The 24,616-nt window shown below is 68.5% G+C and overlaps 11 protein-coding genes across 11 annotated transcripts; 5 read left to right on the forward strand and 6 right to left on the reverse strand.

The window, feature by feature from the left end:
* Positions 1-819: 819 nt before the first annotated feature.
* MICPUCDRAFT_44601 (uncharacterized protein) lies at positions 820-2,156 on the forward strand (the record flags this gene model as incomplete). The annotated part of the gene is made up of 4 exons (XM_003060786.1): positions 820-885; positions 1,018-1,161; positions 1,451-1,727; positions 1,924-2,156. 4 exons carry the CDS (start codon positions 820-822, stop codon positions 2,154-2,156), a joined length of 720 nt encoding a protein of 239 aa, XP_003060832.1.
* Positions 2,157-2,484: 328 nt separating this feature from the next.
* MICPUCDRAFT_63161 (carbohydrate-binding module family 20 protein) lies at positions 2,485-3,744 on the reverse strand (the record flags this gene model as incomplete). The annotated part of the gene is made up of 1 exon (XM_003061039.1): positions 2,485-3,744. The coding sequence occupies one exon, from the start codon at positions 3,742-3,744 to the stop codon at positions 2,485-2,487; it is 1,260 nt and encodes a 419-aa protein (XP_003061085.1).
* Positions 3,745-3,893: 149 nt separating this feature from the next.
* MICPUCDRAFT_60454 (uncharacterized protein) lies at positions 3,894-6,588 on the reverse strand. The gene is made up of 2 exons (XM_003061040.1): positions 5,581-6,588; positions 3,894-5,396 (listed from the first exon to the last, which is right to left on the reverse strand). The coding sequence occupies exons 1-2, from the start codon at positions 6,569-6,571 to the stop codon at positions 3,985-3,987; spliced, it is 2,403 nt and encodes an 800-aa protein (XP_003061086.1). The 5' UTR covers positions 6,572-6,588; the 3' UTR covers positions 3,894-3,984.
* A 187-nt stretch (positions 6,589-6,775) lies between these two features.
* On the forward strand, positions 6,776-10,946 carry MICPUCDRAFT_47998 (uncharacterized protein; the record flags this gene model as incomplete). Its single annotated transcript, XM_003060787.1, has 3 exons — positions 6,776-6,849; positions 7,121-9,425; positions 9,570-10,946. The coding sequence occupies 3 exons, from the start codon at positions 6,776-6,778 to the stop codon at positions 10,857-10,859; spliced, it is 3,669 nt and encodes a 1,222-aa protein (XP_003060833.1). The 3' UTR covers positions 10,860-10,946.
* Positions 10,947-11,530: 584 nt separating this feature from the next.
* MICPUCDRAFT_41134 (uncharacterized protein) lies at positions 11,531-13,556 on the forward strand (the record flags this gene model as incomplete). The annotated part of the gene is made up of 2 exons (XM_003060788.1): positions 11,531-12,542; positions 12,775-13,556. 2 exons carry the CDS (start codon positions 11,531-11,533, stop codon positions 13,554-13,556), a joined length of 1,794 nt encoding a protein of 597 aa, XP_003060834.1.
* A 160-nt stretch (positions 13,557-13,716) lies between these two features.
* MICPUCDRAFT_60457 (uncharacterized protein) lies at positions 13,717-15,210 on the reverse strand (the record flags this gene model as incomplete). The annotated part of the gene is made up of 2 exons (XM_003061041.1): positions 13,717-14,341; positions 14,642-15,210. The coding sequence occupies 2 exons, from the start codon at positions 15,208-15,210 to the stop codon at positions 13,717-13,719; spliced, it is 1,194 nt and encodes a 397-aa protein (XP_003061087.1).
* A 174-nt stretch (positions 15,211-15,384) lies between these two features.
* Positions 15,385-15,903, forward strand: MICPUCDRAFT_41135 (uncharacterized protein; the record flags this gene model as incomplete). Its single annotated transcript, XM_003060789.1, has 1 exon — positions 15,385-15,903. One exon carries the CDS (start codon positions 15,385-15,387, stop codon positions 15,901-15,903), a length of 519 nt encoding a protein of 172 aa, XP_003060835.1.
* Positions 15,904-16,003: 100 nt separating this feature from the next.
* On the reverse strand, positions 16,004-16,183 carry MICPUCDRAFT_60459 (uncharacterized protein; the record flags this gene model as incomplete). The annotated part of the gene is made up of 1 exon (XM_003061042.1): positions 16,004-16,183. One exon carries the CDS (start codon positions 16,181-16,183, stop codon positions 16,004-16,006), a length of 180 nt encoding a protein of 59 aa, XP_003061088.1.
* A 143-nt stretch (positions 16,184-16,326) lies between these two features.
* MICPUCDRAFT_63165 (uncharacterized protein) lies at positions 16,327-17,658 on the reverse strand (the record flags this gene model as incomplete). The annotated part of the gene is made up of 2 exons (XM_003061043.1): positions 16,327-16,778; positions 16,947-17,658. 2 exons carry the CDS (start codon positions 17,656-17,658, stop codon positions 16,327-16,329), a joined length of 1,164 nt encoding a protein of 387 aa, XP_003061089.1.
* Positions 17,659-18,024: 366 nt separating this feature from the next.
* Positions 18,025-22,366, reverse strand: MICPUCDRAFT_48000 (uncharacterized protein; the record flags this gene model as incomplete). Its single annotated transcript, XM_003061044.1, has 3 exons — positions 21,318-22,366; positions 18,835-21,098; positions 18,025-18,745 (listed from the first exon to the last, which is right to left on the reverse strand). Exons 1-3 carry the CDS (start codon positions 22,221-22,223, stop codon positions 18,025-18,027), a joined length of 3,891 nt encoding a protein of 1,296 aa, XP_003061090.1. The 5' UTR covers positions 22,224-22,366.
* Positions 22,367-23,347: 981 nt separating this feature from the next.
* On the forward strand, positions 23,348-24,429 carry MICPUCDRAFT_41138 (carbohydrate-binding module family 20 protein; the record flags this gene model as incomplete). Its single annotated transcript, XM_003060790.1, has 2 exons — positions 23,348-24,016; positions 24,196-24,429. 2 exons carry the CDS (start codon positions 23,348-23,350, stop codon positions 24,427-24,429), a joined length of 903 nt encoding a protein of 300 aa, XP_003060836.1.
* Positions 24,430-24,616: the final 187 nt, after the last annotated feature.

The raw sequence follows: 24,616 nt of genomic DNA on the forward strand, positions 1-24,616 counted from the left end.
GGCGCGTTGCGAAGCAGCGTCTTGCGCTCGCGAAGGGCTTCGAACACGAGCTTGAGCTGGCCCGGGTCGAGCTGGAAGACAGCCTTCTCGAGGTAGCGAACGCCGCCGTGGACGAGCTTGGTGCTTCGGCTCGAGGTGCCGCTCGCGAAGTCTTCGCCCTCGACGAGCGCGACGGAGAGGCCGCGCGTCGCGGCGTCGAGGGCCGAGCCCGCGCCGGTGGCGCCGCCTGCGCGCGACGAGGAGGAGGAGGAGGAGGAGGACACGGTCGATCGATGAGCGTTTAAAGGGAGTATATATCGTTCGAAGGAAGATGGGTCTCGACGACGACGCGACGACCGGTCGCGCGTCGGCCGCCGCGGACGCGACGACGCGATCGCGCACCTCCGATGATCAAGACGTCGAACGACTTCGTCTCCCTGAGCGCCCTCAGGTGCTCCGCGCGCGTCTTCGTCGGAAAGTCGACGTCGGCCCACGGCGCGTCGTCGCGGGAGACGGGCGCGTCAGGGTAGCCGGCGCGAATCGCTCCGTACGCGACCGCGGCGCCCGCGCTCGCGGCGGCGACGCCGCCGAGGAGCAGTCGTCTCGCGGCCATCTGGCCGTCCCTCCCTCCGTGCGCGCGCGCGCGCGTCGAGGTGTGCGCGCGGCGTCGACGCGTCCGTCGTGGTCGCCGTCGCGACTTTTCGACGACGCTGACATCGTGAAGTCAGCCCGGACCAGACTCGTCTCGTCAACAGTCATCAGTCGCCTCCTTCGTCGCGAGATCCAACCGCGCGTCACTCTCCCGCGCGCGCGCCGCACGAGACCGACCGCGCGCGCACGATGGACTACGGCGTGCCCCCCGAGCTCGGCGTCGACCCGAGCGCGAGCGGCGGCATCTCCACCGGGGTGCGTCGTCGTCGTCGTCGTCGCGCGTCGCGCGTCCGTCGGCGCCCGAGCCAGATCTGGGGGCTGTTCAAAACGAACGAAAAAACATCCGCCGACCACCTCCCATCCCCTCCCTCCCTTCCTCTCCCGCAGACGACGATCATGGCGTGCGTGTACGACGGCGGCGTCGTCCTCGGCGCGGACTCGCGGACGTCCACGGGCGTGTACGTCGCGAACCGCGCGTCGGACAAGATCTCGAGCGTGACGGACAACGTCTGGATGTGCCGCTCCGGCTCGGTGCGCGTCCGAACAACCCTAACGTCGATCGATCGAAGGCGAAGTCGAAGTCGACGTCGAAGTCGACGTCGACGTCGACGTCGACGTCGACGTCGGCGGCGATCTCCCCCCTCGCCACCACCACCACCGCTCACCACTCGCTCGCTCACCCGCCCGCTCGCTCACCCCGCGATCGATCGATGACGGGAAAAGTCCTTAAGGAACGGCGTTCACATCGCGAACGGGGTCGTATGGGAAGCAGTCTCACCTCGGCTTCCTCCTCCGATCGATCGATCGTCCATCCCTTCAGGCTGCGGACACGCAAAACGTCTGCGCGTACGTCAAGAACCTCGTGGACCAACACAACATGGAGCGCAGCGACGCGGACCCCGGGATGGCGGACGTGAAGCTCGTCGCCAACCTCACGATGCAGATCGCGTACAAAAACAAAGACAAACTCAGCGCGGGGATGATCATCGGCGGGTGGGATTCGAAGCGCGGGCCGCAGGTGTACGGGATCCCCCTCGGCGGGTCGCTGCTTCCGTGCCCGTTTACGATCGGCGGATCGGGCGGCGCGTACATTTACGGTGCGCGGCGGCGACGGAGAGACCGCCGCGCCGCTTGCTTCTTCCCACACTACTTCCCCGTTCGCGCGTCGATCGTCCCGTCGTCTCTCGAGGACGTTCTAATCCGTCTGTATGTCTGTCTGTCTGTCGTCTCTCTTCGCGCGCGCTTCTTACCCTCTAACTAATCAAACGCTCGTTAATTATCGTCACGACGCAGGGTGGTGCGACGACACGTGGAAGGAGGGGATGTCGAGGGAGGAGGCGGAGGCGTGGGTGACGCGCGCCATCTCTCTCGCGATCACGATGGACTCGTCGTCCGGCGGCGTGATTCGGTTGGTCACGATCGACGACAAGGGGTGCAACAAGCAGATGCTGGAGCCGTACAAGCACCTGATGACGTACGGCGAGTTGCCGGTGAAGAGGGTCGGCGTCGACGCGATGGCGGCGTGAGCGACGGGACGGGACGGAGACGCGCGACGGGCGACGACGAAAAGTTAGCCGGCGGCGCGCGAGTCGCGGCGACGACGAACGACGCATCGTCGGTTGTAATACCTAAACATCATCCATTCGAGTGGCGACGCGATCGTGGTCGTCGTCGTCTTCTTCTTCTTCTTCGTTCTATGTACGCGCGCCGACGTCGATCGTTACAAGGAGCGCTCTCTCCGCGCGCGCTCTTCCTACTGGAAAGTCGTCAGCCGAACCATTCGTTCGTTCGTCGTTCAAAATCGTCCCCTCCCCGCCGCCGCCGCCGCTCCCGTTCATCACTTCGACGTTCACTTCAACGGCTCGTCTCCGCGGCCGTCGGCTGCTCCTCGTCGCCGGTCGTCGCCTTCTCCTTCTTCCCGCCCTTGGGGAAGATCCCGTTCTTCACCTTGGAGATGACGGTCTGCGCGTTTTCCTCGTACATCGCGAGCTTCTCGTTCGCCTTTTGCAGCTCCTCGCGCGCGATCAAGAGCTCAGAGAGCGCCGCCTTCGTCATCTCCTTCGCCTTCTTCGTCTCGATCTTCAGCGTGACCTTCTCCTTCTCCGTGGAGATCAACCGTATCGCGAGCGCGTTGTTCGCCTGCTTCGACAGCCCCGCGAAGTTATCGTCCAGAATAAACGTCCCGCCGTCCGGCACGTCCCACACGTCCGGCGTCATCACGAGGTTGTTCGCGCCCTCTTGCCATCGGTAACTTCCGTCCGGACGCCGCACGATGTACTTGTAGAAGAACGCGCCGCCCGCGGGCAAGTCCGCGACGCCCTTCCAGTACGACCCCTCCGTCCACGTCAGCGGGAACGCGTCCGCTTGCGCCCAGTTCCCGAGGGCGCGGTGCGAGCCGACGACGAAGAGGTCCTCGCCGACTTTGGTCTCGTAGTGCACGCTGAACTGAACCGCGACGGACTCGACGCTGGCGAGGAGCTCGAGCGCGTTGTGGCCTTCCGTCGGGTCGATCGTCATGATCTCCCTCGCGCGCGCGAGCTGCGCGCGCTGCGTCGCGACCGCGTTGTTCTTGAGCGCGACCGCGTTCTCGGCCTCGGTCATCGCGGTCGCGACGCCGCCCGCGGAGGCGGTGGACGTCTGCGCCTTCTTCGCGTCCTTCGCCGCGGGGGACGACGCGTTGAGGCGCGTCGTCGAGCGCGCCGCGCCCTTCGCGGCGTTGACCGCCTTGCGCGTCACGTTCTTGCGCGTCGGGCCGTTCGAGCCGGCGCCGGACGCGGCGGCGGCGACGACGCGCGACGCGGCGAACGCCGCGCACGAGGGAGACGCCATCTTTGAATGAATCCGAGAGGACGATTCGCGCGGGAACAGATGATGAGGAGGGCGCGCTTCAAAAACCGGCGCGCGCGATGCGACGAAGCGCGAGCGCGGAGACGTGCGAGCGGACTTCGCGAGCGTTCGAGACGCGAGACGCGCGAAGGCGACGGCGTGCGGTCGTGGAGAGCGCGCGGCGTCGTGTGCGCGAGCGACGCGCGGGCGATCTCGCTTCCCCTCCGCGCGCGACGCGCCGCTTCGGCGACGTGTTGTTCCCGTCCGTGCGTATGGCGATCCAGTCATCGTCCAGGTGGAACTTCGAGTGACCGCGAGAGATTTTAAATTTAACTTGAGAATAAACCGTCGAAATGGCTCGAAGATCCGAAGAAGATCCGCCCGATGAAAACGGCCGACCGACTGGAACTTCGGTGCGATGAAAACGCGTGTCGCTTCCTTTCGGCATTGTTACTTTTCAAACTGGCGCTTATCGATACTCCTCAATCCCCGTCGTCAGTCAGTCTCTCGAGCGCCGCGCTCGTCACGTCACCCCGCGACGTCGTCCTGCACGACCGCGACGCGGTCGCGCGAGAAGTCCAAAACGACGACGCACCCGCGGAACAGATCCGCGCACAGCACCCCGTCCGCGTGCGGCGACAGAGCGAGATCGGGAGGGTCGCCGTTCAGATGCGTCAACGCGCGAATATTTCGAAACGTCGCGCCCTTCAGCTCGATCGCGTCGAACCGACCGGTCACCACCTCCGGCTCGACGCGCGCGAGGCGCGCGCGGTCCTCTCCCGGACCGGACATCACGCCGCCGGGATGGATCCCCACGGTGCGCTCGACCATGCGCCACTCGCGCGCGGCGGCGGCGGCGACGACGACGCCGGCGCCGCCGGCGCCGAGTGACAACCGGAACAGACGGCCCGTCCACCCGTCTTTTTCCGCTTTATTAGACGCCGCTCCCTCGGGCGGCGGCTCCAGGGACGTGATTCGGTCGTTCGCGACCGTGACCTTGACGCGCAGGTGCGGTACGCCGCCGATCCATTCGACGCGTTGCCACGACGCGGCGACGCGATCGGACGGCGCGTACGCGCCCGGCGCGTGGAAGAACGCCTTCGTCGTCGCCGGGTCGGGCGACCCGGGGACGCGTCTCTTCGCCCGGATCTCCACGACCGCGCGCTGCATAAAGTCTGTGCCTAAAACGCCCACCAAAGAAGCGTTATCAATATCGCCCCCCGCTATCGCCCCCAACGACGGCGTCCGCAGCGCCGCCGCCAGCGCCTGCTCCATGAACAGCGGCGCGCGCGCGGTGACAGCGCCGAGGGTCAACGCGCCGCCGCGGCGCATGGACCCTCTCAGCGCCGCCGCGGAGACGCCCACGACCGCGAGCTCGCCGAACGACGGCATCGCGAGCGCGTCCGCGACGGAGGGTTCGATCGCGTACCCGGCGCAGGACGTGTCGAGGACGAACCATCCGGGGCGCGCGGAGCAGGAAGTTCCGGAAGATCCTCTTCCTCCCGCTCCCGCTCCTCCTCCGCCGCCGACTCCCGCGGGGGCGGAGAGCTCGGGGACGACGAGGACGTGCCCGCCCTCGCCGCGCGCGCAGATCGCCTCCGCGGCGTCTCGCGACGTCGCGTACGAGGTAGGAGGCCACGAACAATCGTCCGAGGAGGGAGGCAGTCCGAGGTAGGGCGGCGCGAAGACGCTCGAAGTCGAAGTCGAAGTCGACGTCGACGTCGAAGTCGACGTCGACGTCGTCGTCGTCTTCGCCGTCGCCGCGTCCGTCAGCTCGTACGCGCACGTGTTCCCCGCGGGCAACGTCTGGTGCGCAACGCGCGGAAGCAGCAGCCCGTTCGCGCGCACCTCGCGCGTCCACTCCGCGAAGTGCCACACCTCCGGCCCCTCCGGCGTCGCCACCTCGAGCCGGCGCGGGACCCACCCGAGATCGGCGGCTTCTGAGGGCCATCCCATACAAGCGATTGTCGGGGTGGAGTTCAAAGGCGTCAGGTGGAGTTGAAAGGCATCGTGGGCGGGGATTGAAAGCGAGGGGTGGGCGGAGAGATGCGCCAGGCAAAGTCCTTAAGGATCGGCGTTCATCACGCGGACGCGGTCGTATGGGGACCAGTGTGTAGAACGCACCTTCCAGGAACAACCTCGCGCCAATCTTCCCGCCTCTCACCGCGAGCGCGACGAGCGCGCCGTTCGCGCGCTTCGGCATCGGCGGCGGCGGGCCCGCGTCGAGAGAGGACGACGACGAAGACGCCGAAGACGACGGAAGTCCGCCAGAGTTCTTCTCTCTGGCGCCCTTTCGGTTCGCTCTTCTTCCGCCGCCGCCAGCTGCGCCAGCTGTGCGGCGACGGCGACGTCCCCCATTCTCATCTCCGCTCGGCGGCTCCGGCTCCGCCATCTCCGTCGTCATCTGCCTCCCCCCCGGCACGATCGAGTGCTCCGCGATGAGCGCGCCCAGCTCGATATCCTTCAGCAGCAGCTTGACGTGGAGCATCCTTCTCGCCGCGTCGCTCGCGCACCACTGCCCCGTCCTCGTCCACGAGACGAGCTGCGAGCGATGCTCCGCGTCGAGGCGACTCGCGCGACACGCGCCGCCGCCGAGCTCGACGTCCCACGAGACGCCCGCGATGTGGTCGTACCCGCTTCGCGACGCGAGCGGCGGCGCGTCCGGGGCGTCCGCGCCGTTCGCGGGGAAGAGCGTCACCGCGTCCGCGAAGCTGAGGCCGTCGGCGTCGTCGTCGTCGGCGAACGCGAGCGACCACTCCGCGCGCATCCCGAGGCTGACGCCGACGCCGCGGAGCTCGACGACGTCGCCGTCGCGACAACGACTCGCGGCGGATCCGGCGTCGGATCCGGCGTTCGTCTCGGTCTCGTCGCGCGGTGGTCTTCGCGCGGCGGCGACGGCGGCGACGACGCCGAGGACGCCGAGGTCGTCCTCCGCGGCGTGCGCGCGGAGAGGGAGCATCGTCGTCGTCGGCGCGCGATGACGACGGCTCTTTTTCGACGCCGCCGTCGCGCGTCCTCCGCGCGCGTCGCGCGTCGCGCGTCGCGCGACGTCGCGATGCCCCGACGGCGCCGCGAAGGCGCCGCCGCGCGCGGGCGTCGTCGTCGTCGACGGCATCGTGACGACGACGGACGGTGCCCCGCGAGTGGGGGGTCCGCGCGCGCTCGTCGTCCTGTCGTCTTCGCGACGGCGAGTCAGCATCGAGGGCGACCGACTCTGCTGGACAGGACGAGAACTCTTGGAGTGTTCGCCCGCGTCGCCCCCGCGCCCGCGCGCCATTGCGACTCGCGCGGCTGTCGGGCGTCGACGAACCCGCGCGCGATGGCGCCCCCCAAGCTGCGCGCCCGCCCCGCGGTCCCGAAGGACGCGCACGAGATCCGCGAGTTCGTCGACACGTGCGTCCGCCCGCCCGCGCGTCTCGTCTCCGCCCGCCCGCCCGATTTGGGCGTCAAACGGACGCAATCATCATCTAAATGCGACGACGACGACGTCGTCGTCGTCGTCGTCGCCGCCGATCGATCCGTCCTCGTCGCCTCCGCGCGATCGTATCGCTCGCGCGCCGTCCCGCGCCCTCCCCGCGCGCCGTTCGCTGACCTACCGCGCCGCGCTCGCCCCGTTTCCTCCTTCCTCTCTCCCTCTCTCCCTCTCGTCTTCGCTCGTCATCAGCGAGACGCAGCTCCGGCAGTTCGGCCGCTTCGACCTCGCGCACCTCATCGAGAACGCGTCGACGTGCCTCGTCGCGATCGACGAGTCCTCCCCGGCGTCTTCCGCGAAGAAACCCCTCATCGTCGGGTTGCTCGTCGTCACGAAGGACGTCCCCGTGCCGTACGGCGTCACCGCGCGGAAGGGCATGGAGCGCCTCAAGTGGGCGGCGGCCGAGGCGGCTAAAACCGGCCACAGGCCCGACGTCGCGGCGTGGATCTCCGGCTGCGCGACGCGCCCCGAGCACAGAGACGCCGTCCTCGTCATGCTTCAGACCGCGTTCGATCGCATGCCCGCCGTGGAGGCGATACTCGCCGCGTCGCCGCCCGAGGTGGAGCGCGGCGCGCTCGGCGGGCACGTCAAAAAGGTGGCGAAGACGACGCGTTTCGCGCTCTACGCCGCGCCGCGAGCGACGGTCCGACCGCGCCTCCGCGTCCGCCGCGCGCGCGTCGAGGACCACGACGACCTGCACCCGCTGCTCTCGCGCGTGAACGACGACCCGAACGCGCCGGGCGGGGCGCTCTCGCGGTTGCCGACGGGGGGCGACGGGTTGAGCGCGTTGTTGAACGCGGCGAATCGCGCCGCGGGAGTCGATCGATTCGCGCTCGCGCGGCTGATCGAAGAGGCGAGGGATTCGCCGAGCAAGCTGTGCGTGCTCGTGGCGGAGACGGAGATTGTTGGGAAGTTCGCGGGCGTCATGGCGCTCAGCGCGCTGGATAAGGACGTCAGGGCGGAGCGGATGGTGGAGGCGTACGATATCGCGGCGTACGACGACTTGGAGAATTTTTATCCCCCGCCGGAGGAGTGCGGCGAGGAGGTGAAGAGGGCGGTCACGAAAGTCGCCGCGGTGTGGCGCGGGAAGATTGAGCGGCGGCGAATCGAGCGCGCCGCGCGGGAGAAGGAGTTCGGCGCGGGGGGGATGCCGCCGGGGAACGGGGAGACGCCGAGGGCGAGCGCGAAGGGGCAACTCTCGGCGGGGAGGGTCGCGGAGGACGACGCGACCGCGGCGACCGCGGCGTCTTCTTCCGACGCCCCTCCCGCGGGGGAAGAAGCGCCAGAGCCGTCGACGCCGAGGAGTCTCAGCGCGCGCGAGGAGAGGATTCGCCGAGAGAAGCTGAAAGACTCGAGCGCGTTCGTCGTCACGATGCTGTGCGTCGATCCGGAGTACGAGGCGCAGAGCGCGGATTTCTTAGCGCACGCGTTCGCCGCGTTTCCGCGGAAGGACGTCTGCGCCATCTCGCTGCACACCGCCGCGCCGGAGCTGCCGTTGGTCGACATCGCGACGACGCGCGTCAGTGCTAAAGACCAGGACCAGGATCACACGTTGCATCTCGCGCACCGAGCGGGCCAGCTCCCCGGGTTCGCCGTGCGACTAGCCGCCGGGGACGGAGGGCATCTCGACGCGGAGGCCATCTCCGAGATGCTCGGCGACGACGCGGACGCGAGGGCGAACGTGCGGTCGTTCAGGGCGTGCGTCGACGGGTACCGCAACGGCACGCATGCCGCGGTCGTCGCGACGTGCGAGGACCAGGTCGTGGGGTTCGCGACGTTCACGCTGAACGTCGAGGTTGACCCGTTGATCTCGTGTTTCCAGCTCGACGATTACGTCGACGTGGACGCGCACAGAAAAGACGGATACGCCGACCTCGAGGAGTGCGTCTTGAACCCGATCTTCTCGCACAAGCGCGCGTTCATGATGACCGAGGCGATGCGATTGCTGAAGAAGACCGCGATCGCGTACCGCCTCGCGATGGAACCGAACCAGCCGCCCCCGCCGGAGGTTGTGGGCGTCGACTTCCAGCTCGTCGCCGGCCGCCGAAACCACCTCGGCTTCGACGCGTCGTTCGCGCTGTTTATCTTCACCGCGCGCATCGCGGCGACGCACCGCGAGCAGGTTAACCAGCGCGTGGTCGTCGTCGGCAGCACGGAGAGCGCGCTCGGAATCGTCGAGCGGTTGCTCACGATACCCGAGTGCGTCTTCAACAACGTGACGCTTCTCGCCGTCGGCGGCCTCGCCGTCGGCGGCCCCGCGAGCTACTACAACAAGGCGTCGCTCGCGAAGCTCGCGCTGGAGCGAGCCGACTCGAACCGCTCGGGGATCTCGATCCACGACCACGCGGTCGTGGGGTTGGACCGCGACGCGCGCGAGCTGCACCTGGACGACGGGACGTCGCTTTCGTACGAGCTGCTCGCCATCGCGTGCGGACGCCAAGATCAGGCGCGTTCTATCTCACACTGGTTCCCATACGACCCCGTTGGCGTGGTGAACGTCGTTCCTTAAGGACTTTACTTCCCGGCGTCTCTCTCCGCCCACCCCACGCTTTCAATCCCGACACACCTCGACGCCTTTCAACTCCGCTTCTGACGCCTTTCAACTCCACCCCGACGTTCGCTCGTACGGAACGACCCTCAGGTGCGTCACTCGCTCGCGCTGGACGACGACGTCCCGGTCGAGCGGCTGTACGACCTGTGCGCGAACCTCGCCGAGGAGGACGCGAGGAGCGTGGAGAAGATCATCGTGTACGGCGACACGCTTCGCGCGGTCGGCGCGGTGCGGACGCTGCTGAACAAGGGCGTCCGGCCGGAGGCGATTCAGTCGGTGGTGCCGACGCCGGATTACGTCCCGCCGTCGCTCTCGGGTCACAGACGTCAGGCGCTGATGCCGCCGAGCGAGGGCGGAAGAGGGCTGCGGCGCGTCGCGCTCGCCGTGGGCGCGATGCTGGATCGTCCGCACGTCAACAGCGTGGAAGGGCAGCCGCCCGCGATGGAGGGGCTGACGCTGACGGGCGCGACGAAGGCGCGCGGCGGCGGCGTCGACGCGACGTTTTCGCGGTCGAGCGACGGCGACGACGTGACCGTGCACGCGGACTTTGTGGTCGCGTGCGCGGATCGGGACATCGACCCGGTGGTGTTTAAGCTGCTGAACGACAACGGCATCGTGTACGACGGGCACGTCGTCGTCGACGCGTCGTTCCGGACGAACGACCCGGACGTCTACGCGACGGGGAGCGTGGCGAAATTTTCGCGGCGGTGCGGCGCGGGCGCGCTCGCGCCGTTGGGGTATCGAAACGCGCGCGAGTGCGGCATGCGCGCGGCGGACTCGATCATCCGGCGCGTCACCGATTACGGCGGCGTCGAGCCGGAGCCGACGGACGTCCCGAAGTTTTACGAGCCGAACGCGATATCCGCGGTGCTCCCGGGTGGGGTTCAGTTTTTAAACGTCGCGTCGGCGTTTCGGTTCGCGAGCGACGGGTCGCTGGAAGAACCGCCCCCGGGCGGGCGTTACCTCGAGACCGCGAACGGCGAGACGTACACGCGGATCGACGTCGACGCGGAGAACGTCATCTGCGGGCTGTTCTACTGCGGCGAGAAGCGCGTCGACGCGACGCACGTCTCCGCGTTGATCGGCTTGCCCATCGCGTACGTGCAAAATTTAGAGGAAAATTACGCCGCGGGCGACGTGAAAGATCTCTTGGAGTACTGCCTGGACGTGAAGCTCAACGCCATCTTCCACGCCAAGTTCCGCGACGCGTACCGCGCGATGATGGAGGTGGCGCGCGCGCCGGACGAGGACGCGCGGAGCGTGATCTTGGGCCCGCGGACGATGGACTGCATCGCGGAGGAGGCGATGTTTGAATTCGTGAAGCGGTACGATCACGACTTGCCGCACTACAAGATACCGAAGGCGGCGGTGGCGTGGTGACGGAGATGCGCGCGCGCGGCGGCGGCGGCGTAGAACAGAGTGCTAGCGGTCTAGGGTAGCCTGTTTTATACCACAGGCCTCGCGACGACGACGACGAGACGAGCGCAGCCGAGGCGGGCGGCTCCGGTGTCGATAATTTTCGCTCATCAGCCTCTCATCCGCCACACAAGAGCCTAGCCTGTCCGAACCGCGAGGCGCGCGCCGACTGCCGCGCGATCTTATTATTAATTCTCGCGCCTGAGAGCTCCGCGCGATCGCCAGACCGATCCGCGCGCGATCGCACGCGACCGGACCTCGATCGCGTCGTCCCGCGCCTCCGCGCTTCGGACCCGTCGACCGCGCGCGTCCCGCGCCCTCGGATCGCGCTCGCTCCGAGAGCGCTCTCGTCTAAACCCGAAGCCTCTCGCGTCGATCGCTCGCGGCTCGTCGCGATGGACGACGCGCACAATTACCCGCCGCCGAACGACCGCGACGACCGCGGGCACCACCCCGATCACGACCGCAAGCGCGGCCGCTCGCCGCCACAACGCGACGACCGCGACCGACGCGACGACGGACGCGACCGCGGCGGCGGGCGATCGCCGCAGCGACGCCGCCACGACGGCGGCGACGATCGCTACCGCGGCGACCGCGGCGGCGGCCACGGACGACGCCCCGTCCGAAGGCTGCCGATGGGGCGCCGCGGAAACCGCGACCGCGACGACGGCGAGGTCTTATCCTTCCGCGAGTTTGCGATCCGCCACCTCGGCGACGACGTCGGCCCCGCGGAGGCGGAGCGCCGCTACGAGCAATACCAGAGCGACCACGCGGAGGGGTTCCGACGGAAAAACTTCGCCGAGTACAAGGGCGATCCCGAGCTCGCCAAGAAGTACGATCCGCGATCGCTGCGCGAGCCGCTGAAGAAAAGAGACGACGCCGTCGTCGAGGCAGCCGCGGCGCACCACGCGGACCTCGAGTCCGGCGCGATCGCGCTCCCCGCGCCCGCGGGGGGGGGGGACGGCGACGACGCGGGAGGAGGAGGAGACGATAAGATGATGGACGCCGCCGCCGAAGACGACGGCGGCGCCGCAACCGCCGCGCCGGCGACGGCGGACGACCCCGTGAAGAAGGACTCGCGCGGGCGCTTCCCGGTCCCCCCCGAGTCGTGGCACCCCGCGCGGCTCGCGCGGGACCTGCGCCAAGCGCACCGGCTCGTCCGCGCGCTCGACGCGGAGAAGGGCGTGGAGGCGAACCCGCTCGGTCAGGCGGCGGAGGACGACGACGACGCGCTCCGAGCCGTCCTCGACGCGGCTGATCCGACGGACGCCGCGAAGACTAATAAGCACGCCCCGACCGCGACGACCGACGAGAAGAAGGACGCGGACGACGCCGTCGACGAAGACGACGCGATGGGAGAGGCGGCGCCGCCCGCGGACGACGCGGACGGCGGCGACGGCACCGGCGGCGTCGCCGCGGACGTCCTCGCGTCGCTGCTCGACGCGCGTATATTTTACCTCTGGCGCGCGCACGGCGTGGACTACTACGCCGCGAAGGAGCTCACCGTCCACGAGTACCTGACCGCGCCGCCGGCGACGCGCGCGGGGGTGGATGCGAGCTGCCTGACGCGCCCCGCGAAGCCGAGCGACGAGGAGCTGGAGAGACGCGCGGAGGAGGAGACGCGGAGAGACGCGGAGGCGGCGCGAGGTTCGTTCTATACACTGGTCCCCATACGACCGCGTCGGCGTGGTGAACGCCGATCCTTAAGGACTTTTGGCGACTTTTCTCTGCGCCCACACCTCGCTTTCAATCACCGTCCTCGATGCCTTTCAAATCCAACTGACGCCTTTCAACTCCACCCCAGACCGCGCGGAGAAGGTCGAGAAGGAAAAGTCGTCGACGCCGGGCGGCGCGCGACGATCGCACCGTGGGCCCTCAGGCTTCCAGTCGCCGGCGAGACGGTGGGCGAACCGTCTCGATCGGTGGACGCGCGATCGGCTCACGCTGGGCGACCCCGCGCGGAAGATGCTCGGCGAGGCGAGGCTCGAGCGCGAGCTCGGCGAGTGGATGGAGTCGTGCGTCGTTCGACACGAGGAGAACAGGTTCGGGTGCACGCTGAGCGCGAAGTTGTTCGTCGGGGTCGAGTACGTCATAAAGCACATCAAGACGAAGCAGACGGAGCACGTGGAGGCGCAGACGGAGAAGATTCTCGATCAGATTTACCTCGAGAATTACCTCGCCGGCGCGAGAGAGGAAGACCGGGAGGCGAAGAGGAAGGGGCGGGCGGCGGCGCGCGAAGCCGGGCGCGAAGCCGCGGGCGGCGACCGCGGCGGCGACCGCGGCGCCGGCGACCGCGGCGGACGCGCGGACGACGATCGGCGCGGCGGCGACCGCGGCAGAGGCGCCGGCGACCGCGGCCGCGGCGGCAGGAACAACAGCATGCTCGGCGGCGCGCAGGAGCTCCAGCCCGGGATGATGTTTATGCCCGTCCCCGGCGCCGGTCCCTTGGGGCCGTTCGTGCAGGTGCCCGTCGGATCGCAGCAGCCCGGCGGCGAGACCGGCGGCGGCGCCGCGGCCGCGGCGCCGCCGATCCCGACCGGGCCGATGGTGATGATGGCGCCGGGCGGGAGCGGCGGCGCGCGCGCGGTCGGGAAGAAGAACTACACCGATCTCGACGCGCCGGCGTCGACCAGGGTCGTCCTCGATTACGGCGACATCTGAGACGGAGGGACGTCGGACGGACGGACGATATCTTAACACAGTCGGGCGCAGCGTTTGACGACGTGTATTCGCACGACCACGCGAGCATCACATCACTCACATCTCTGGTCGATCCGATCGACGTAAATTCGCCCTCTGCTCTCGCTCGCTCGCTCGCGCGTCATCCGACCCCCGCAGACGCGAGCGCGACGCCGGCGTCTCTCCCCCTGCGTAACTCCGCGACGCCGCCGCCTTCTTTAAACCTCTCGAGCGCCTCTCTCCCGACGCGAAGCGACAGCCCCAAGCACGCGCCCCACGCGACGACGTTCACGAGCGCCATGACGCCGAGAAAGTCGCCGTAATTATCGCTCCCGAACAGCTCGAACAGCGAGAAGATCCCCGCGCACATGTCGCCGACGACGGGAACGCCGACGAGCATCCAGCACGCCATCCCGACGTGCGCGAGAAAATTGAGAAAGAAACGCGCGTACGCGGCGGTTTGGAAAAACCCCGGCTGCGTCTTCTGCGACGCGAAATACAACCCGCGGTACCACGCCCAGAACGAGATCGGGACGCCACCGAGTGCGAACACGACGGCGAAGAACCAGTCGCCGAAGGTGTACCCGTATCCGCCGCCGATGAGCGCGAACGTGAGGACGAGGACGTTCCAGAGATAGCCAAACGCGGCTACGAGCCACGCGCGGTAGGCGCGGAGGACCTTGAGGTTGATGTCGGGGTGGAGTTGAAAGGCGTCAGGGGTGGAGTTGAAAGGCGTCGAGGTGTGTCGGGGTTGAAAGCGAGGGACCCTGGGCGGAGAGAGACGCCGGGTAAAGTCCTTAAGGATCGACGTTCACCACGCGAACGCGGTCGTATGGGGACCGGTGTGAGGAATACGCGCCATGTCGCGGTTCGCGGGGGGAACCTCCGCGCGGATGTCGTGGTACAGGATCGGGCGGCACGGCGGCCAGTTCTTCGCGCGATCGTGCGCGCGCTGCGTTCGGTTCGGTTCGCGCGATGAATGTAACATCCGCGGTCAGTCGACGGGCTCGATCGAGAGACCGAGGTGGTGGATAGTCTAATAAAAACTCGACGCGCGCGCCTGGGACTCGAGCATCTCTTCTCGCGCGCGCACGCGCGCCTCCCTGCGCTCGAGCTCGCGCTCGCGCGCCGAGGTGACGCGCTCGGGGGACGTGCCGAACGCGGCGAGGCCTTCGCCGAGCGCGCCGTCTTCGTACGGGTACCGAAGGCTGTCGTCCGAAGGCGGTCTCTTCTTCGTCTTCGTCGTCGCGTGTTTAGTATTATCCTCGCCGCCTCCGCTCCCGACTCCCGCGGCCCACACGCCGCCGAGCGTCCCCATCGCGCGCGCGAAGAGCGGCTCGCGCGGGGACGACGACGATCGCGCGTCGTCGCGCGTCTCGCCGACGTCCGCGTCGTCCGCGCGAGGGACGCTGCCGCCGTCCGCCGCGAGCGAGAGCGCGTCCGCGAAGGGGTTCTCGCAGTGCGCGTCCGCGTCCGTCGTCGCGGCGGTCGCGGCCGCGGCCGCGGTCGCGGCGGCGTCGGCGTCGGACCCGGCGTCGAGGTCGATCGTCACGGACGCCGCGCCGTCGTCGCCGCGCGCGGGGCTCGGCGTGCGCGGCGCGAACGGGTTCTCGAGCGCGTCGTCGTCGTTGGACATGGGCGCGGGGTGGGGGGCGGGGGGGGGGTCGTTGTGGCGGTCGTATCGACGAGGCGCGGCGACGACCTGACCTTCTGGGAAGACGAGCGGGCGTTCGGTCTGGTGTTTTTTTTCGGGCGTCGTAGCTTTTCGACGTCACTCTCGTTGCGCCCGCCGCGTCCCCGCACGACGATAATGGTGAAGAAACGAGGAGCGAACCAGCACAAGGGCGGCAAGCCGTTCCTCGAGTGGTGCAAGGAGAACGGGAAGCGCGGCGAGAAGCTCGCCAACGAGTTCCGCGAGGAGTTGCCGACGAAGCTGGCGAAAGGGTCGGACTACAAGGCGAAGTGGAAGTGTGGGACGTGCTCGCACGTGTGGCGGGCGGCGGTGAAGAACCGCACGGAGAGCGTCAGACCCCGCGGATGTCCGAAATGCGCGAATCGCATACCGGTGAGCAAGACGAAGAACTTCCTCGCGTGGTGCGAGAAGAACGGCGAGCGAGGCAAGAAGCTGTCGCGCGAGTACATCGACCCAGACAGACCGCCGACGGCGGTGACGTACGGGTCGAACTACAAGGCGCTGTGGAATTGTGGGACGTGCTCGCACGAGTGGCGCGCGAAGGTGTTTCACCGCACGAAGAGCAACAGCCCCAGCGGGTGTCCGCAGTGCAACATAGCAAACAGGCGTCACGGCGAGGACGGTTGCTTCGTGTGAGAGTTTTGGCGACGGCGCCGCGCGCGCGACCGACGGAGAGAATGAAATAAAAAAACACGAACGTCACGTCTATATCACGAGCATACCCTCACTACGCGCATCATTTCCCCTCCCCCGCCGGCGCCTTCGCGGTCTCGATCGCGCGCAGACACTCCGCGACGCTCGCGCCGTTCTCCATCGCCGCGGTCAGCGCGTCGAAACTCGCCTCGTGCAGCCGCAACATCCCCGCCGCCTGCCACACCGCCCATCTGGTCAAGTTCTGTTGCTGCGCGTCGCCCATCTGAGACGCGTCGGTTCCGCGCGAGGCGGCGACGTCGGGGTGGCGGGCGTTGAAAGGCGCGTCAGATGGAGTCGTGAGGCGTCGCGGCGCGTCGGGATCGAAACCGAGGGGCGGGCGGAGAGAAACGACGAGAGAGAAAGTCCTTAAGGATCGGCGTTCACCACGCCAACGGGGTCGTATGGGAACCAGTGTGTGAATGCGCGGGGACCGGCGCGACTCGAACGCGCCTTATTCTCCGCCTTGTTCAGGATCCTCTGCAGATCCACGAGGTCGCCGTCCTGCCCTCGGACGTCCCCCGGGAACGCCATCGCCTCCGCGGCGACGCCGGCCATGCACACGCACGCGAGCGGCAGGAGCGTCTTATCGGATATCGCGAAATCAGGCCCGAAGATTTTCCTCTCGAGCTTCGCCTCCAAAAAGTCCACGTGCGTCTTTCCCAAACCGAGCGAGTACCCCGCGACCGGGACGCCGAGCATGTACCCGACGAGGAAGTGCGCGGCTTCGTGTCGCGCGATTCGGTTGCGGTACTTGGGGTCCACGCGCGCGAACTGGTCGATCCCCACCGCGAGCAGCCCGGGCGCGGTGGAGCCGACGGCTGTCGGACGATGGAGGGGACGCGATCGATTCGATTCGATTCGATTCGATTGGTCAGCGTGCTATCATAACAGATGACGTTTCACGTGACGTGGCGTATCGTGCGGTGAGAAACGAACGACAGACGAGGACGAAGAAGTCGCGTACGGGGAGCGGTCTAAAAACGCACCCAAGACGGCGAGCGATATCCCGCCGACGAGGTAGGACCCGAACGCGCCCCAGTCCCCCGGGAGGACGACGCCGATGACGAGCGCGAGGAAGGACGTCGACAGCGTCACCGCGACGATGAAGTTGAAGTCGTTCGTGTTCGACGGCTTCGCGATCCCCTCCGCGTCTTCGATGCCGACTTGTCTCAACTCGTTCGGGAAGACGTTTCTTCGCTGCAACTCCGGGTAGCAGTCCCAACGCGTCGTGTCGCCGTTCGCTTTCATCGCGCACAGCGTCTTGGACACCGTCGCCGTCGCGTTCTCCGCCGCCTCCGCGCGCTCGCTCGGAGGCAGGTTCTTGATCGCGCCGAGGACCGCGTCCAGGGTGGCGTACCCCTGCGCCGCGGGGATCGGCACGATCGCTTCCGAGGCGTCCGAGGCGTCGTCGTCGGACGACGCGCGGACGACGACGGCGACGCGCGCGGCGCGTCGTCGCGTCGACGACGACGCCGCCGCCGCGGACGCCGCGCGGACGCTCGCGCCGCGCGAGTCGCGCGCCGTCGCCGCCGCGGCGGACGACGACGACGCGCGGACGACGATCGTGACGCCGACGCCGCGCGATCGCGCGCGGCGCGACGTGCCCACCGAACGTCGTCGCGAGAAGGACGACGACGACGACGACGACGCGACGGTCGCGGCGGCCGCGCCGGCGCGCGTCGCGACCGTCGAAATCATGACTTTCGAGCGCGTGTCCGTCGCCGAAGAGCGAGCGAAGAGACGGAGTGCGAGGTCGCGCGGGGTGGCGCGCGCGTAAGTGACGGGGCGACGCGACGACGTGGCAACATCTTTCTTATCTAAACTCCCGCACAGCTGTCACCTGATCGGCGCTAAGCGCGCGCCGTCGACGACGGCGATGAACGCGTCGAGCTTCTCCTGCGCGTCCTCCACGCTCAGCATCAACCCCTCCGCGGTGATGCGCTCGTCCCCACGCAGCCCCATCGCGACGCCGTCGCGCAGCAGCCGCAGCGACAGCAACGCATCCGTGCTCGCGGGCGCGCGCGGATCGTTGAAGCAGCTGCGGTGAAATTAATTGTTCATCGGTCAGTTGAAAGGGAACGCGATCAAACGTTGAAGCCGAGCGGTGGGTGAAATGAAGTGGACGCGTCGACGAACGCGCCTGAAGACGAAGCACAGGAAATCGTTCGTGCGCTCGACGCCGCGCAGCCGCCTCCCCGTGACGTCGTCGATCTCCCTCGACCCTCGCGTGTCCTCGCTGACGCTGCTCCAAACCGCGGACTCCCACTCCTCCAAGCTCGGCGCGTCGACGAAGCGGTCGAGGCGCTCCGCGGCGGACGGAAGATCCGCGAGCGCGCCGGACGAGAGTCGCCGCTTGAGCTCTCGGAGAGGGAGATCGGTCCCGAGCGCCGCGCTCGTCGCGAGCGCGTCGCGCGCGAGCGACAGCTCCGCGCTCGCGTCGCGCGCGGTGCTCACGAGCGCGTCGAGGGAGACGAACGCGCGGACGTCCGCGGCGACGGACGGCGGCGCGCGCGCCGCGAGCGCGGACGACGTGGACGCGACGAGGAGGGCGCGCGAGAGGAGCGCGCGACGACCGGAGGCGGTGCGCGACGACGACGACGACGACGACGACGACGACGACGCCGGCGTCGAGGCGCGCGTCGCGTCCGCGACGACGCCGCGCGGCCGCGCCGCCGACGACGCGACGGCGACGCCGACGCGGAGCGGCGCCGCGGGAACGAGCGTCGCCGCCATCGCGCGAGGGGACGCGCGCGAGCGAGTGGAGGACGGACGCGCGAGCGGTGCACTGGTGGTGACGATGACGTCGCGTCGTCGAGACGAAATTTCGCGTGCGCGCGTGATGGATGAGATGATCTGTCCATTCGCGTCGTCTACGAGAGCGAGAGCACGTCGTCGTCGTCGTCCCCCTCCTCCTCCTCCTCTTCCTCTTCCTCTTCCTCTTCCTCTTCTTCGTCCGCGTCGACTTCTTCCTCCTCTTCTTCCGCGTCGCCGTCGTCGTCGTCGCCGTCGATGAACTCCACGCTGTCGCTGTCGTCTCCGTCGGCGTCCTCCGCCGCGATCGGAATCAGAATCGGCGCGGCTCGCGGCGCGGCGAACGCCTTCGCGTAGTCCGGGCTCTCCATCGGCTCGTCGTCGTCGTCGCCGCCGCCGCCGCCGTCGCCGCCAGGCTCGGGCTCGTCGTCGCTCGCGTCGACTTCGACGACGTCCTCCTCCTCCGACGTCGTCGGCGGCGCGCCAACGCAGACGTCGTTTTCGTCGTCGCCCTCGTCGTCGTCGTCGCTTTCGTCGCTTCCGTCGCTTCCGTCGTCGTCCTCGATGTCGACGTTCACGACGGATCGCCCGCGTCGCAACCCGCGAGCGACGGCCTCCGCGGCGGCGGCGGCGCGTCGCCTCGCGTCCGCGTCGTCGGAATCATCGGAATCGGAATCGTCCGAATCGTCCTCAGCGTACCGCGCGGCGTTCGACCTCCTCCCCCCCCCATGCGCGCCCGGTCCCGACACCATCGTCGTCCCACCCCGGATCGCGTCCCTCAGCGCTTTGTCCGCGAGCGACTCGTCGTAGCACACGCGCTTGGCGTCCGGGTTGGAGCGATGCCGCGACGACCGCCCCGCGCCGGCGATGACGAGCCGCTCCAAATTCTCCCGCCGCCGCGCGGCGTTTTCGCGCTTCCGCTCGGCCGCCGCCGCCGCCGCCTCCATCCCCGCGACGACGTCGTTCAAGAGCCGTTTCCCTAACGCATTCGTGGGTCCTGGCGTCACCGCGAGCGTTTTCGCGACGCGCTCGATCTCCGCGGGCGCGGACGCGACGACCGACCACGCGCCCGCGGCGGGCGGCGCGGGCGGCGGCCCGAGCGCGAACCGCGCGTCCGCGGGGAGGTGCGGCGGCGGCGACCGCGGCGTTCGGCCGCCCGCGCCGACGCGCGACGCGGTCAGAGGCGACAGCAGTGACGTAGGAATCGGAGCGTCTCCTCCTCCGCGGCCGTTTTTCTCGTCGTCGTCGCGTCGACGCTTCATTCTCGCCGGCGGCGACGCGAGCCGCCCGCCCGCGGCGACGATCTCCGCCGCCGCCGCCGCGCTCGCCGCCGCCGCCGCCGCCGCCTGCACCCTCCGCTCGCCCTCGCACACGACGCAGTGCCAGTCCCCTCGCGGGACCTCCGTTAGTCCGTCGAGACAGTAGTAATGCCCGCCGTTCGGGCAGCCGTCGCACAGGACGAAGCTCGCCTCGTCGTCCACGCGGCCGCACTTCATGCACGGCGCGTCCGCGTCGTCGTCGAGCTCCGGGTCGTAAAACGGCGGCGGCGGCGGGCGCGCGTACGACTTGATGCACGCGGCGGCGGCCGCTTTCGCAGCCTCGCCCGCGCGCTTCCCGACCGTCGCTCGACGGCTCGCGTGGACGCACACGTGACACGTGTACGACGCGTCGGAAACGTCGGACGCGTCGTCGCACCCGGCGCCGTAGGACGCGAGGCACGCGCGGTGGCCGCCGTTGCCGCACCGCGCGCACCGCACGAACGACGACGTGCGGTCGCGGTCGCGGTCGCAGTCGCCCCCGTCCGTCCCCGCGGCGTCGGCGTTCGTCGCGTCGTCGACGGCGGCGACGTCGCCGGCGTCGTCGAACGCCAACTTCCTAACTCCCGATGCGCCGCCGCCGCCGCCGCCGCCGCGAGCCGCCGGTGCCTTCCCGCGCCGCTCCCCGCACGCCATGCACCGGGGTTCCTTCCCCGCGTCGAGCCGCCCCGCGGATGGACCTCCTCCCGCGTCCTCCGCGTCCGTCGCGTCGACGTAATACGGCGGCAGATCTGGCGGCGCGAACGTGCTCGACCCGAGCACCCGCGGCGAACACGCGCCGTGGCTCGCCGCCGCCACGGCCGCGGCCTCCACGTCCAGCGCCTTCCGAAACGTGTGAAACGTCGGCGCCGCGGAATGGTATAGACGCACGCCGAGGCCGGTCGGATCGTTGAGGAGGTAGTACGCGACGCCGCCGTCGAGCCGCGCCAAACGCGCGTCGTCGCCGCGGAAGTCGTCGACGTGCTCGCGATTCGGATCGCCGCTCTCGTCTAGGCTTTTTCCCCACTCTTTCCCGCCTCTCACGAGCGCCTTGGACGCGTCGTCGACGCGGTCCTTCACGTCGGTGGACAGCTCGACGCGCAGCTCGCACAGCGCCCACAGCGCGCTGAGGGTCGTTCATTCCATCATTCAAAGCGACGTCGGGGTGGAGTTGAAAGGCGTCAGAAGCGGAGTTGAAAGGCGTCGAGGTGTGTCGGGATTGAAAGCGAGGGGTGATGGGCGGCGAGAAACGCCGGGAGAGAAAGTCCTTAAGGAACGGCGTTCACCACGCGAACGCGGTCGTATGGGAACCAGGGTGAGGAGAACGCGCCTGAGTCGCGACGCCGGGGTGATTTTCGTCTCGTAGTGCTCGAGCGCGCTCTCGCGAGCCCACTCCGCGCCGCCGCCGTCCAAATCCGGCGGGTCGAAAGGCGGCGGCTCGCGCGCCGCGCGCTTCTCGCCCACGAGCGACGGCCAGCGCGTCGTCGTGAGCCGCGCGAGCGCGAGCGCCCAGCCGCGCGACGCGTCGTCGTCGTCGTCGTCGTCGCCGTCGCCGCCTTTTTTGCGCTTGCTCGCGGCGCCGTTCTTTTTTCCTCCGCCGCGCCCCGCGCGGTACCCTTCCACGCCCCGCAGCAGCCCGTGGTGGAGCTCGCGCAGCAGCCGCTTCGAATCCACGGGTCTCACGAGCGCGCGCTCGATCGCGTCCGCGGTCATCCAATCGATCTCCTCGCCGTCGCGGCGTCCGACGCGCAGCGTGCGCTTAAACGTGACGAGAAAATCAAGCGCGGCGGCGAGCTCCCACCGCGCGCGTATGGATCGAATCGCGTTCGCGTCGTCGTCGTCGTCGTCCACGCAGTTGTTCGTCGCGGGCGCGGGCGTCGGCGGCGCCGTCGCCGCGACGTCATCGTCGTCGTCGTCGTCGTCGTCGTCGTCGTCTGGCTCCTCCGACGCGTCCTTTTCCGCCGCCGCCGCATCCGCGCGCGCTTCCTCGTCGTCGTCCTCGTCCGCTTCCGCGACGACGACGACGTCGTCGTCGTCGTCGTCGTCGTCGTCGTCGCGCGGCGGTCGCGTGTTCTCCTTCGCGTCGTCGTCGTCGCCGCCGCCGCCGCCGTCGTCGTCCTGTTTTCGTTTCGCGAGAAGACCCGTCGGCGACGCCGCCTCCGTGCCCACCCTGTCCCACGGGTCCGGCGTCGACGCGCGATCGACTACGTCCGCCATCGTCGCTCAGGTGCGATCCGCGCGTCCGACGCCCCGCCTTCCTAGCAGGCGCTCCCTCCTCCTCCTTCCCGTCCTCCTACGCGACGCGCTTGCGACGCAGGCACGCGCGCAGCTTCTTCAGCGCGCCGCCGCAGTCCGGGGTGTCCGCCTTCACGCCCTTGTGGTTCACGACCGAGTGCGCGCACCGATCGAACGCGCGCGCGGCGTCCGCGCACACCACCCGGCCTCGGCACAGATCCAAGTCTTGCGCGAACGCGTCGCACGCCCACGCCGGGCCGTTCGGGTTCGCGAGGAGGCACTGCTTCACCGCGGTCGATCGCGCGCCGCACTTCCGTTCGATCGTCTTTCGGTCGTCCGCGCTCGCGGAAGAGCCGAAGAGGAAGCCGAGCATGAGTCGCGCGGCGTGGCGCGCGTGCAGCGATGGCAGATTCGCGGGCGTGGCAGATTCGAAGTTCTCTTGGCAAGAACGCGAACGCAACGATTCGAATCGCGCTTCGGGTGCGAATGCCTGGAATTTTAATGCGGGGGTCGACCCGATGAACGCGCGGCTGTGTTCCTTTCAACGATCGAGCTGAAAGGTGTTTTCGTCCGCGCCTGCTGAATCGGATTCTGAGCCGAAACTTATCTGCGCGGCCGCCGTGATCGCGAGGGGGGAGCGCGTTCTCGGCACGCGACGTTTTGGTTTTTCCCCCGTTTTGGTTTTTTGGTATTCGGGACGATTTCCGCTCTGCGATTCGTCGAGAGGCCTCGCTTCGCGCGACTCAGCCAATCACGACGCGTCTGACTTGCCGCGTATCGATCGAGCCGCAGCCGAAGCCTCGCGACGCGCGACGCGAGCGCCCCCGCGCGTCCGAAGCTGGCTTCGCACGCGACGCGCGCAGCGACCACTCCATCGCGCGCGCCGAGAGCTCCCGTCTCCGTCGCACGATCCGCACGCTCGCGCCCGCGAACGTCGCTCGCTTCCCTCCCCGCGCGGTCGCAGAACTCCGCGCGCGCGCACCGCCGCCGCCGCGCTCGCGAATCGCCGCGCCTCCCTCGGAAACGAACAAAAAACATCTGCGCGGCTCATGTTCGCGGTCGCCAGCCGCGCGCCGCTCGCGCGCCCGCGCGCGGCGCCGCGCGCGATGCACGACCGCGACGCGCCGATGAAAGCGCCGCCGCCTCCCGCGCGCAACCCCGCGTACCTCCTCTCGAACTCGAACGCGCGTCCTTCGGTCGGCGGCGCGTCGAGCGCGGGCTCGAAGAGCCAGCAAGGGCGGAGCGTCGCCGCGACGACGTCTCCGGGCGTGCCGGGGCTCGGCCCGGACGACTGGCCGTGTCCCGTCCCCGTGCCGGGGGTGCCCGTCGATCGAAGCGCGCTGGGCGTGGAGAAGCGCAACGCGATGAACCGCGCGAACGAGCTCATGCGCTTGGATCCGAACGATCCGAAGTCGCTCGCCGCGCTGAGCATGAGCGACGTCGACTGCGCGGTGCAGTTCAAGCTGCCTTACGACACCGCGATGGGGGAAGAACTCTTCATCGTCGGATCGCACGACAGGCTCGGCGCGTGGAACCAGAGTCGCATGCTGAAGATGCACTGGGGCGACGGCGGGATCTGGTACGCGGACGTGGAGCTGCCCGCGGGCGGGGTGTTCTTCTATAAGTACGTGTTGCGGGATGAGAACGGGAAGTTCACGTGGCAGGACGGCGCGAACAATCTGCTGGTGCTGCCCGAGGAGTGGGACATCCCGAAAGATTCGCGCTTCGTCGTGGACGACAAGTTCGGCGGGACGACGAGGTCCTCGCAGAACATGGTGCGTCTGCGCGCATCTCGTCAGCAGCCCGTCCGGAAGCGCCTCTCTCGTCTCTTCTCCTCCCTCCCTCCGCGCGCATCGCATCGCTTCGTCTCCGCCGCCGCGGCGATCTTATTTTATTCATCTCTCGCGAAAAGAAAACTTATCCACTTTTTTTTCACCCTCCTTCGTTACAACAGCTCGCGACCAAGCTCATCTCGTGCGAGAAAGAGATCGTGAACCTGAAGCTCGAGACGATCAAGGCGAAGGAGATGACGAAAGCGTCGCTTCAGGAGCTCATGATCACGAGGGAGGAGCTCGAGAGCGCGAACGAGAAGCTCACGATGTACGAGCGGAACGTGCAGACGGTGATCACGTCCATGCGTCAGGGGCAGGCCAAGGAGCTCAACAGCAACAAGCACAACGACGACTGACGCGAGCGAGCGCGTGATGAGATGAGTCCGTGGATGAGTCGCGATTCGTTTTTTGATTTTTTTTATTTGGTTGGGGGACGAGACAACGCGGCTGGCTGCGTGGGTGACAGAGTCCAGCGCGTTCGTTCGTCGAATTCTTTTGTAATAACACGTCGAGACCACACGCGAGGCGCCAGACGCGAAGGCA

Source organism: Micromonas pusilla, assembly GCF_000151265.4.
Source record: "Micromonas pusilla CCMP1545 genomic scaffold MICPUCscaffold_9, whole genome shotgun sequence".
Lineage (NCBI taxonomy): Eukaryota > Viridiplantae > Chlorophyta > Mamiellophyceae > Mamiellales > Mamiellaceae > Micromonas > Micromonas pusilla.

What these genes read in the sequence shown, in the direction of transcription:
- MICPUCDRAFT_60454 (XM_003061040.1), bottom strand. Translation starts at nt 6,571, where the DNA reads ATGCCGTCGACGACGACGACGCCCGCGCGCGGCGGCGCCTTCGCGGCG. An exon ending in CGCGAGGTTGTTCCTGGAAG is followed by an intron (nt 5,397 to 5,580) that starts GTGCGTTCTACA and finishes GATGGCCCTCAG; the next exon opens with AAGCCGCCGATCTCGGGTGG.